The following is a 12,071-nucleotide window of genomic DNA, read 5'->3' as shown; positions in this document are numbered from 1 at the left end:
CAAGCTCCCGTGCCGAAGCCCGCCTCGCCTTACCTGGAAACTATTTGGAAGCACTGTCGTCATGAGGCAAATCCTCCTCCGCCCTCAACCACGTTGATTCCATTCCTAACCGCCGTCATTGCTATATATCAGACCAGCGCCCCTTTTCCCACCCGCAACCTCTCTCTGCCATTCCATACCTCGCAACAGAAGGACCCATTGACGAGAAGCCATCCATCATCATCCATCACGCCATTGCCAGGGTCCATTTGTCAGGAATAGCTTCTCCCCCCCACCAGGTTTCTCGCAGAAATTATCCGCCACGCCATCTCCTACTCGCAATAATGCCCTTTACATCTTTTGTCAGCCGCTTCTTCTCGCGCTCCTTTGCTCTCTCTCCTCAAATGTCCATCGCTCCCGAAACCGGCGCCGGCGCCGGCGCCGTCACGGCGCTCCCCGCTGGCGCACAGCTCTGCACCGTCGCGGCCGGCTGCTTCTGGGGCACCGAGCACCTCTACCGGCGACACTTTGCCGGCAAGGGCCTCCTCGACGCCAAGGTTGGCTACATTGGCGGGGACCTGACCGACCCGAGCTACCGCGCCGTCTGCGGCGGCAAAACTGGCCGTACGTCCCCCCCCGACTTTCCCCCCGGGCCTTCCCCTCCGCTAACACAAGAACCCCCAGACGCCGAAGCCGCGCAAATCATCTTTGACCCCAAGCAAGTCTCGTACCGTCAGCTCCTCGAATTCTTCTACCGGTTCCACGACCCGACCACGCTCAACGCCCAAGGGCCCGACACCGGCCCGCAGTACCGCTCCGCCATCTACTTCCACGACGCCGAGCAGGAAAAGGTCGCGCGCGAGGTCACGGCCCAGGCCAACGCCCAGTGGTGGAAGGGCGCCATCGTCACCGAGATTGCGCCCGCCGGCAAGTGGTGGACGGCCGAGGAGTACCACCAGCTGTACCTGGACAACAACCCGGCCGGCTACGAGTGCCCCAGCCACTTTCTGCGTCCGTTTAAGCCGCTCGAGTGACTGCCGGCGCCAGCAAAGGGTCGCAGCAAGCTGTAAAGGTTGGGGCGGAGGGGTCAGGAGGGGTCGCCCGAGAGCGCGCAGTCCTGGAATGGACTCGCTGAATCTGTTCATGAAAAATGTATATTCTGTATTTAGCGGCGACGAATTCAATGCATCTCGGATTTATCTATCCATGTGCAGTGCTTATTTATTGCGCCATCATGACAAGGTTGCCATTCATGCCATTTGTTGCGGGCTTCACGGCTCAGCTTCAACAGCTTTCCAAGTTTTTTTTCTTTGTTTTTTTTTAATACTTGGTATATATCTAGTTTTACAACAAACGAGAATAAAAAATTTCCAGTTTTTAAAAACACAAGTTATTGCAGCATGTGCAAAGAATGAGTAGAGAAGTCGTCATGCGATGCGTCAATTTCCCCTTTCAATCCATGCCTCCTGCCACTGTCCACCTTCTCCGTACACAAGGCTCTTCTACTTGCGGCGCTGGTTCATCGACAGGAGCTGGACCATGCGGATAAAAATGTTGAGAAAGTCGAGCTCCAGGGAGATGCTCTCATTGACCGGGTCGCGCTTCATGTAGCCCGCCTGCGCTAGGCGCGCGTGGTGTAGCACCTTTTGCACGTCGTACAGCGTGAAGCCGCCAAAGACGGCTAGGCCACCGTAGAGCCAGATGTTCTCGGTAAAGGCGAGCGTGCGGACGGCTGTCACGGGCAGGAGCAGCGGGGCGAAGCCCGAGGCGGCGACAATGGCGGCGCCGGCGAGCAGGGGGCCGCCAATGTACAGATATTTCTCCTGCTTGGCGGTGGCGCCGACGACGGCCAGCGAGCCCATCATGGCGACGGTGTAGAGGCCGGCGCGGGCGAGCAGCGCGCCGGGAACAAAGGCGAGCATCGGGGCGACAAAGGCGGCCTGCGTGGCGTTGAAGGCAGTCCAGAGGGCGTATTTGGGAAGGTAGCTGTCGAGAATTTCATTAGCGGCAAAGAAAAGAAGAAACAAGGGAACCAGCGAGAGGAATGGCAAAAACTCACTTATCAGGGCTGATGGAACGGGTGCCAATCATGGTGGCAAAGCTCAGAGCCAGGCCGCCAATGCCCACGACCCACGGGTTCGTCGTCATGATGCGGTACACAAACCCCGTCTGGATCATCTGCCGCGCCGTCAGCGCAATGATGCCGACGCCGAGCCCCGTGTGCAAAAAGGTATTGTTGAGGTACTCGCGCTCGTAGATGGGCATGCCCCCGTCCTCGCGCGTCTCCCGGTTGAAGACGAGGTTGATGGCCATGAGCGTGCCGCCAAAGATGGCGCCGCCCACCAGCAGCTTGCGCGTGCCGCTGCTCGCCGTCGACGAGGCTGTTTGCTGCTGGTACTGGCCGCCATTCTGACTATAGAATCGAATGCTCCCATTTTGGCGGAACACGCTACGGGTTGCCGTCGTCGTCGCGAGGATGGGCTTGCGCGCGCCGGTGGGAGACGCCTGGTGGAAGCGTCGGGCGGGGGCGGCAGCGATGGCGCGCAGGACCGAGGTGCTGCTTCTCTGGGTGAGCTCGGGCAGACGCTGCGCGAGGCGCGCAGGTCCCTGCCGAATACTCAATGTAAACGACATGGTGTATGTGTGTGCGTGTGTGCGTAATGTGAATCGGGTTGTTTGCTGGATGCGAAGGGGCGGGCTTTGGAGGATGACGATGCGGGCGAGGTGGGAATAAATATCCGTTGGCCTCAGGCTCTGCCAATTGCCTGCTTGCTAATGACGAAAGCGAAACCGGTTGGCGGAGCTGCGCCAAACGGCCTTGTGTGGCGCTCTCACTCTTTAAGTCCGAGTCACGTGCAGTGGAACAAGGTCGAATCTTCGTGCGAGCACTCGCCACACTGTAACTTGTCCGTAATATCCGCTCCGCAACCCCCCGTCTACCTACACACCGCAATCGGGACGAGGAAGCTCAATACAACTACCCACCATTCTACAATAAAGACATGATCTCTTCGAGAAACTAGCAATCAAGTCATATTCGTAACATCATAAACATTATATCCAATTGCTTTCCGTCGTCTACAAATAGTACAGCCGTTTGGGTATCATCTCCGTTTCCTCCTCTGTAATCTCGTTTACTGCCATTGTCACCTTCCTCCTATCTCAGTCCAACAGGGCCTTTTTCCACTATGAAATTCACTGGGTGCCTTCTTCCTCTTGACATTCCTCCTAGGCCTGGGCGCCGTGCAAAGCTTGATGTGCTGGTGAGCGCATCGACGCTCATCACCGTCGGCCCAAAGCGCGGCGGGCTAAAACTCGGACCTTCGTCCTCTTCGTCGGATGACCAACCGCTCTGTAGTTCAGACGCCGAGGCCAGTTGCACAGGGCCGCCGCTCCGCAGCCATTTTTCCAGGTTTCGGCATTGGCTCACGTCAAGCCAGCTCAGCCAAGCACATTCCCTGACCAGGCTCTCCACGCCTTTGCCAGTGACTCGTACACACCCCCGGACACTTAGGCCTTCCAATTCTAGTAGATGCAGGGCAATGGTCTGTAAGCTAGCGTCACTAACCGCGCTTCCACAAAAAGCCAATCGCAATTCCCGCAGCCTTGGTAGCCCCAGCGCCACCACTTCAGTGGCTGTGTCCGATAAGGCGCAGCAAAAGGAGAGATCAAGATGTGTCAGGCTCTTGGCTGCATTGACCAGCGCGACAATTGCATGATCAGACAGGTATGTGCAATCGGCAAGACATAGGTGTGTTAGCTTTTCGAACTTGTATTGCGCCCAAGCTTGAAACCCCGCATCCGTAATGGATGTGCATCGTGTAAGGGAAAGGGAGCGTATCCGATCCGAAGCGTGCGCAGCAAGATGTGCCATTGATCGGTCGGTAATATGTTTGCAGTAAGAAAGGTTCAGCGTATTAAGCTTGGGGCATCCAATCACGGTGCCTGGAGGCGGCGGGTTTTCGTTTGCTGGCTCGGTATGCTGTCGTGATTTCGTCTTCTTTTGTGAATGGGTCGGCACTTTCTTCTGTATCAATGGTGAACGCTCCGGTACTACCCAGCCAACTACACGACCCAGCAGGTTGTCGCCCACCTTGCGGCAGTTGCTCCAGTCGACCTCTTGCAATTCTTTGGCGCTTTCACTCATGTCTAGAATTTGGCTGGCCGATACGTCCCATACCGATCGCATCTTCCAAGAGCGCACATTCTTGCCGCAGCTCTTCCACAGGGCCGAGAATCCGTCGTCGGTGATGTGAAAGCAGTTGTTGAGGTCAACCATCCTCGCTCTGGTGCCAATAAATGGCGCCAAGACTTGCGTGAGGACCTGGTCTGTAACGTGCCGATTGTAACTGGACAAGTCGACGTTTTTGCATACGTCCTGATGCGTCGTAATGATTCGCTGCCAATGGCTATTCACGATGCGAAGTCTGAGCAGCTGCACGACATCGAAGTATGCAAATATACGAACCAAGATGGCATCAGAGAGCACCGGGCCCGTTGATCCGGGTGTCGGGCGGGAGCTCCTTCTGGCGCGCTTGGCAGGCACGTCAGAGTCAAGCGAGGTCTGTGAAAATGCAAACTTGAGCGTTGTGCCATCTGGCGAAGGTAAGCCGCCGTTCAGTCTGCTTGAGTGATCGACAGTGGGGACTGGTGGTGCCAGAGAATGTCTCCTTCTGTTGCGCAGGTTTTCCATGTTGACGCTCAGGAAAGGGTCAGGGTCCTTAGGCTCCATTCGATCTGAATCGTCCTTGCTTGGTGAGACTGGCTTCGATGGGTTCGTTAGTGTGAGGTGTGGCGGTTGTGGCTGTGAAGGGGTGGTGGACGGCGTGGGAGGGTCAGAGTACGCTGAGCGAGGCTTGCCGCCGGCGTCAGTCATTTCGATATCGTCTTCCTTTTGGTTCATTCTTGTTCGGGCAGTTTCTTCGACCTGCGCCCTGATGTCTGCCGGGCATCGGCGCCAAAGTTCATCGAGTGTATCACCTGGAATCATCAAGCACTCCACGGTAGTAATGGAGCGCACAGTTGCGGTCCTTTCTCGCGAGAGGCCCAGGCTGGATACTTCACCAAAGTATTGGCCTGCCTTGAGTCTAGGTCTCTGAGGGATTCGCATGCCCTTGACTGATGCGCCTTTGGCAGAGTGGTGAATGACTTCGGCTTCTCCTTGAACAATGAAGAAGATTTCGCTCCCAGACGTTCCCTGCTCAACAATGTCCTTGAAGGGCGGGTACATTTTGGGCTGGGCGCTGAGGCCGAGAAAATGGAGGATCTCGGGAGGGAGGTTGGAGAAGAGCGGTAATTCGCGGAGAGTATGTCGAATATTGACGTATCCGCTACCAATGGCGCTCCCTACCGCCGGGTCTTCGATAATACCCGGACTGGGAGATTTGCGCTTCTTGGAGTTGAAAATGGCACCGTCTTTGAGGGTTCCAGTGTCGCCACGCGAGACTTCGCCTGGGGCTGCGGTGCGTGCTCCGATCTCGCCGGAGGGCGATTTCAACAACGAGTTGCCCTCTTGTCGCTTCTTCTTCAAGAGAGTTAGACGTTCCTGCGCTTCTTCACGGATAGCCTGCTCCATCTGCGGGAACTTGGGCATGATCATTTGTAGGTCCTCCTTCTTCAAAATAAAGAGCAGACACTTTGTTCTCGCAACAATGGTGGCTGTTCTAGGCATGTCCATCAAGACGCCAATCTCGCCGAAGAAGGCGCCAGATTTGAGTTCGGCGTAGACTGCTTCGCCATCGCGAGAGGTGACAGCAACAACTCCGCGGACGAGCCAGTACATGGCCTTTGCGTCGTCTCCCTCGGTAACGACATGGTCGTTTGCAGCTTGGACCTGAGGTTTCAAGTGATTGCCAATTTCGACGAGGAAGTCTTCAGGTGCGGATTGGAAGAGCGGAAAGGAGCGTAGGCGGTCCACCAAGTCGAGAGGCATGTCGCGAATGGTAGACGCTGTGAGGGGTGAGGGACGAGCCGGCCGGGCCGGGTTTGTTTCGACATTGAACGAGCGGATGAGGGAGACGGAGTCTCCTAGTGCGATAGGAGGGTGGTGGTGAGCCAAGGCTCGAAAAGGCGAGGACGAACCGGACGAGCGATTTCGTCGCATGGTGACTGGTGGAGTGTGATGCGACAAAGGGCTTGAGACCGGGTTCCTGCGCTAGAGCTTGAGGGCTCGGGTGCGCACAGTGGCGCGTGCGGGCCGTCTGCTTGGACAAGAATAGAGTCGTGGGCAGTCAAGGCGTTGACAGATGCTGGTGGCACCGTGGGCAGCTACAATGTATAGGCCGGGGAAGCTAGTGCAACGGAGAGTATGGCGGTGCCAGGTCACGCATGCTTCGCCGAGTCCTTGTTTCGAAGGATGCAATGTGAATCGAAGGTCGCGGAGAAAAGGCGCTCTCGTGGACGGGATACAATCGGCGGGTGAGATCTCGACAGGAATATGCGCGCCGATCTGGGCGGGACACCGAGCGCGACTTGCGTGGGCCAGTGGGCGGGTGCGCGGATAGATATCAGACGTATCGCAAGGAAGTCGCGGTTGCGATGGAGCTCATTGCTCTGCCGGGCGGCACAGCAAGAAGAGAAAGGCGCTGGCGAAGGCTATTAATGGCGGGGGTATTATTGAACGGTCGAAGGTGACGTGTGTCGCGTGCGATTTAAGGCAGGGCCGTTGACTGTTGGTAAGCCAGGGTTAGTTAGCTGGGCTGCATAGGTAAGGGCGGGCAAAGGGTGAGTTGCTGGAGGCTCAGTGGAGGGTGCCACTGACAGGTCGCGGCTTGGCTGGGGAGCAGCACGGCAGACAGAAGTCGATAGCAGCGCGGCGGGTTCGCAGAACGGGTGTCGACACGGCCAAGGAAAGCAGGAAGCAAGGCAGTGAGCGGGGAAAAAAGAAGTCGTCGCGGAACGGGAAGGGCAACTGTCGAGGTCGGGGAGCTGGAGGAGGATGTTTGCGTCAGCGGCAATAATGGCCCAGGACGGGCTCGCAGCAAGCAGGCCAGGGTCGCGTAGTAGGGTGCTGGCGACGGGGTTTTGGGGCTGACTTTGGCTAGTGCGCGAGATGTGCTGCAGACTGGTTGCAGGAAAGGTAACTGGCAACTAGCGAGGCAGTGATGGTGAGGTAGCCAAGCAACCAAGCTTGGGAAGCTAAAAGGATGGGGTGATGATGGTGGTCAGAGCGAGGCGGCCAAGCGGCGAGGCCACAACTCTGCAGCGTGGGGCAGATGAGGAGCAGTGGCGGCGGCGCGCGGCGGGCGTCTGCGTTGGGTGGGCGGTTGAGTGCTTGATCGAGTATTTGGAGGAGAAGCAAAGCTCGGTGGGTAGAGGAAAGGGGACAGATCGGGGGAGCAGAGGGAGTAGAGGGAAGGAAATGAAAGGATTTTGGATCTGATATTGCGAGGATGTTGGTGATGAAGAGGAGTGGTGTTTGCAAGGCATGGGAGTACGAGTGACAGGATGATGGATTAGGTCAGTCCTGACTGCTATAGGTTAGCACCGTGCAGTACGGAGTACTGAGGTACTGCCTACAGAGGTGGGAGTAGCTAACGTTACCTGAGTGTACCTACCGAGGAATCGGCGTCCGCATTGAGAAGGCGTCGAAAAGTCTAAGCTTGGCGGGGGGGGGCAACGGTGCGGGCAGGTTGCGGGTTGCGGGAGAGACAGGTGTGCCTACGGAAATATGTTTAATTTGGGCAAGTAGGCAACGGATCTATTATGTACCGGCCGGTTATAACTGACGTTGATGATTCAAGATGATTGGCTATCTGGGGACTGATTGTTGATGCATTGCATGCAGCGTGATGGCTGCTGGGCGAGCAAACACGGCGACCCAGGGTACCTGTGCCTGGGGGCCTTTATGTGTGCAGGTACAAATTACAGTACCTTATTACAGCAGCTAATATCAAAGCTGGCGGGGCCATTGCTCGAGAGGGGTGAAGAATAGATATGGCCAATGTGTAAGCGGCCGCTATGCATTTTATGTTCCTTTTTACCTTGATATAGAATAGCGGTGATAAAAGCCGGCATCGTGTCCCTGCAATTGGAAAGGAAAAGGGAATTTGCCCGATGGCAAGAATACATCCACACATAGGTACTCTCCTCTCTGCTGTCCCCCACCAGTAACAAATCCGGGCCGCCAGCAATTAGACTGCTTCAGCCGTAGTTGTACCTTGCTGCTCATCTTCATTCCACGCAATCTTGGTTCTGAAGGCCGTCGACGCGAGATGCCAAGGCTGGCTTCGCAGATGGCTGCCGTCCAAAGACACGGCCGTCGACAATTTCACCAACCGTCCCCGCGTTTCTCTACACTCCCTGTCGCTGGGACTGACTGCCGATGGTGCATCACCGTCAACCGCCGCACAAGCCGGGCAACCAGGTCTGTCTCGGTAGGCATTTCGGCCAGTCATGACACCAATCGACAACGCTACTGAGTACTCCGTCGCGCGACTCCGAAACACATAACCAAAACAGCGAGGGAAAAGTATCCGCAAGTTGGCCGACACCCCCCATCACGTACACGTACTTGCCCAACCTTGTCCTCGCTGGGTCTGCATCAGCGTCCCGGGCCGTGTAGCACAGTAAACCTGTCTGCCCATCTGACCTGCCCCCTGCTGTGCTGCTGTGCAACAGCAATCGGCATCTGGCAGCATCGGAAACGTCGAGTTTGATTTTCAACAGTTTATTTTCATCTTTTTGGAGAACCACCCCCATCCCTCCCCCCTCCTCCTCTCCCCTGACCCCAGCTAGCCGCAAATAAGAAAACGCACAGGCCACAGAGTGGCTCCGACTCTGTGGCTCTTGTGCGGCTTTTGGCCCTGTAGCTGTTACCCCCTGCGGGAGAAGCCTGATGGAACGCGCCTGGAAAAAAAAGAAACCGCCCCGCCTTTGCCCGGGTCCTTGCCGTTTTCTTTTTTTTTTTTTTTTTTTTTTTCTTTTTAATCCCTGCGGTCCCTTTGTTCCCTAAATTCAATGCCATCGTTTCCGGCCTACCAGGTGTGCTGCATAAAAACACCAACTAGACACAAGGAAGACTATGAGGAAGACTTACTAGAAACGCATAACTTCTGTCCATGCCAGCTGCTTCAGAGCCGGCTACCACTACTTGACCCCCACGCGAGCGGTTTCTCAGTAGCTCCAGCATCAGTACACCAATCCCGTCTACGTCACCCTCGCATTGTCTTGATCCAAGTGTCCTCGCGCCTCCATTTGGAAGCGCGAGCCTTTAAAATTTTCGATAACGACCTCGACTCGCCGCACGCCCGAGCCCCGAGGCCAGCCAGCCACGGGCCACCACCACCATCCAGGTTCGCCCCTTGGCTGCCACCCAAGCGGTCGTCATCACCACAATCATCCATGCACATCATGGCTTACCAATTGGAAGAACCCAGCGCTGCGGGTCTGGGGGCGTGCTTTCACACGGTGCATATATGTTACTAGTTATGCCCTCTCAGCTGGGTGTGTCGCCCCTGCAAGTCTCACCTGAGCTTGAACCAGGGAGAACTTACATGACGGCCTCGCCGTGGCCGTTGAAATCATGGCCAATAATCGGCGTCGCAGCCAGATCGGCATAAGCACGCCTAGACATGCATAGACTGTTGATCGATAATGATCAGGTTGGCAGACCGGGAGGCGGGCTTCTCTACTATGTCCGAGTCAACGTGTCAAACCTGTGGGACTAAGGGTACGCAGCTTTACCTGCATGGTGAGGAATAAAGCGTAGATTACCAAGTCACCTCGGTGGCTCTGGAGATGGGAAAAAAGGTCCTACTGCAAAAAAAGGTCCCCGATTTGGAGCCAAAACTTTTCTCTGGCCCTGTTCCTCAGCAGCCATGTCTAGGTAACTATCAGCGTAGGACATGATTGTCCAGTATATAGCATGTAAGAAATCACAATGACAAAAAAAGAGATCATCCACAAACGCCTTTAAGATCCGTGCATCTCGTAACAAAAGAAAACAATGCTTTGTGCTCAGTCAAGAGGAAAACGCCCGCCTCAAGTCCGCAAGAACATTTTGTATACCTCGGAGTCGGTGCAGTTCTCGAACGGGTAGCCCAGCTCCTTTAAGAAATCCACCAGCTCCGGTAGCTCTTCATCGGGACAGGCGATACCGGCGAGGATCTTGGCGACGTCACCGCCGTAATTACGGTACTGGAAGAGGCTAATGTTAAACTTGGGTCGGACCGCGAGTAGGAAGCGCTCCAGCGCGCCGGGCCGCTCGGGAAACGTAAACATAAAGAGCTTCTCGTTTGGTACGCCGGCGCGGCCGCCGACCAAGTAGCGGATGTGGCTCTTGGTGAGCTCGTCGCCGGAGAGGTCCGTAACGGTCATGGTGCCGTCGTCGCGGACGCGGGCGAGCAGGCGGCGCAACTCGTCGGCGCGCTGCGCGACAGGCGCTGTGAGCGAGAGGCCTAGGAGCACGTTGGCGACGTCGCCGCCGGCATGGCGGTACGAAAACTCAGTCACGGGGCGGGGCATGACGGCTTCGATGAGCTTGCCAAACGCGCCGGGCCGCTCGGGAATAGTACAGGCCAGAAGCACTTCCTTGCCCTCGCCGAGTGTGGCGCGCTCGGCGACGAACCGCAGGCGGTCAAAGTTCATGTTGGCGCCCGAAGTGATGGCGATGAGGCTGCGCTTGGGGTCGTGGGATGGGTGGCGCGCAACATACTTTTTGAGGCCGGCAATGGGCAGCGCGCCGGCGGGCTCGAGGCCGGAGCGGGTGTCGTCGTACATGTCCTTGATGGCGGCGCAAATCTCATCGGTGCTAACCTCAATCACGTCGTCGACGACTTCCTTGGCGAGGCGAAAGGGCTCCTCGCCGACCGACTTGACGGCGGCACCGTCGGCAAAGAGGCCGACCTCCTTGAGGACGACGCGCTCGCCCTTTTTGAGCGACTGGGCCATGGCGTTTGCGTCGTGGGCCTCGACGCCGATAATCTTGACGTGCGGCGCCATGCGCTTGACGTAGACGCCGATGCCGGCAATGAGGCCGCCGCCGCCGACGCCGCAAAAGATGGCCTCGACCTTGGCCATGTTGACCTGGGCAAAGAGCTCGTTGCCAATGGTGCCCTGGCCGGCAATGACGTAGGGGTCGTCAAAGGGGGGGATGTTGATGAGACCATCCTGGGCGGCGCGGCGGGCGCACTCGTCCTTGGCGGCGTCAAAGTCGGCCCCATGCAGGACGACGTGGCCACCGAGGCGGGCGACGTTGGTGTGCTTGATGCTCGGGGTGCCCTCGGGCATGATGATGGTGGCGGGGATCTTGAGCTTGCGGGCCGAGTAGGCGACGCCCTGCGCATGGTTGCCGGCGGAGCAGCAGACGACGCCTTTCCAGGACTGCGCGGGGTCGAGGTGGGCCATCTTGTTGTATGCGCCGCGCAGCTTGAAGCTGAAGACGGGCTGCTCGTCCTCGCGTTTGAACAGGACGTTGCATTCGAGCCGGTTGCTGAGGTTGACGGCGTGGGTGAGGGGCGTGGCCTTGCAGGCTTCGTAGATGCGCGAGGTGGCGGAGAGAATCATGCGGAGATACTGGGAGGTGTCAGAGATGATTGTATCTGGAGAATTGTGTTGATTCATTTCAAAAGACAACAGAAACCTACATCTGGGTAACCATCTGGCAGCAAAAACTCGTCGGGAACAATTTGCTTGATGCGCGCCTGGTGCGTCTCCGATGGCGGCGAGGGGCAGGCGCTGTACTCGGTCAGGGCCATGGCGGCGGTGGTGGGCGTCTTGGGCCGGTGAGCGACGGCGTTGGCAATTGTCTGCTCGCCGACGCTGCTGGCGTGGCCATTGGTTTGCACGGGGCCTTCGGCGGCGATGCCATTGAGCGAGGGAGGCATGGCAAAAGGGTCGTCGTCGTTGGTGGTGGTGTGGAGGGAAAGATGTTGGTGAGGCGGCGTTGCAAGCGGCCAAACGGGAGTCATTGTCAAAACTTGCGAGAGCCAATCACTGGGGCGTCGGGTGAGCTGGTGGTGGTGCTGGTGGTGGTGCTGTTGCTGCTGTTGCTGGTGCTGGCGCTGGTGCTGGTTCTGTTGCTGGTTCTGGGGCGCTTCCGACTCGCTGCGATTGTCAGTGTCATTAGCGGGCACCTTGGTTCTATTCCCAGG

The 12,071-nt window shown here is 57.2% G+C and overlaps 3 protein-coding genes across 3 annotated transcripts; 1 reads left to right on the top strand and 2 right to left on the bottom strand.

Moving 5' to 3' along the window:
• Nucleotides 1-323: 323 nt before the first annotated feature.
• Nucleotides 324-1,013, top strand: CCM_00165 (peptide methionine sulfoxide reductase msrB/msrA; the record flags this gene model as incomplete). Its single annotated transcript, XM_006665325.1, has 2 exons — nt 324-603; nt 664-1,013. 2 exons carry the CDS (start codon nt 324-326, stop codon nt 1,011-1,013), a joined length of 630 nt encoding a protein of 209 aa, XP_006665388.1.
• Nucleotides 1,014-3,136: 2,123 nt separating this feature from the next.
• Nucleotides 3,137-9,329, bottom strand: CCM_00164 (cyclic nucleotide-binding domain containing protein; the record flags this gene model as incomplete). The annotated part of the gene is made up of 11 exons (XM_006665324.1): nt 3,137-6,133; nt 6,161-6,449; nt 6,740-7,035; nt 7,070-7,356; nt 7,483-7,493; nt 7,536-7,638; nt 8,138-8,415; nt 8,492-8,711; nt 8,736-8,826; nt 9,017-9,092; nt 9,136-9,329. The coding sequence occupies 11 exons, from the start codon at nt 9,327-9,329 to the stop codon at nt 3,137-3,139; spliced, it is 4,842 nt and encodes a 1,613-aa protein (XP_006665387.1).
• Nucleotides 9,330-9,960: 631 nt separating this feature from the next.
• On the bottom strand, nt 9,961-11,888 carry CCM_00163 (threonine ammonia-lyase precursor; the record flags this gene model as incomplete). Its single annotated transcript, XM_006665323.1, has 2 exons — nt 9,961-11,493; nt 11,565-11,888. The coding sequence occupies 2 exons, from the start codon at nt 11,886-11,888 to the stop codon at nt 9,961-9,963; spliced, it is 1,857 nt and encodes a 618-aa protein (XP_006665386.1).
• Between the last annotated feature and the right edge of the window lie 183 nt (nt 11,889-12,071).

The sequence above is a fragment of the Cordyceps militaris genome, assembly GCF_000225605.1.
Source record: "Cordyceps militaris CM01 unplaced genomic scaffold CCM_S00001, whole genome shotgun sequence".
Lineage (NCBI taxonomy): Eukaryota > Fungi > Ascomycota > Sordariomycetes > Hypocreales > Cordycipitaceae > Cordyceps > Cordyceps militaris.
Note: the sequence above shows the minus strand (reverse complement) of the source record. Positions and strands in the feature narration are given on the sequence as shown.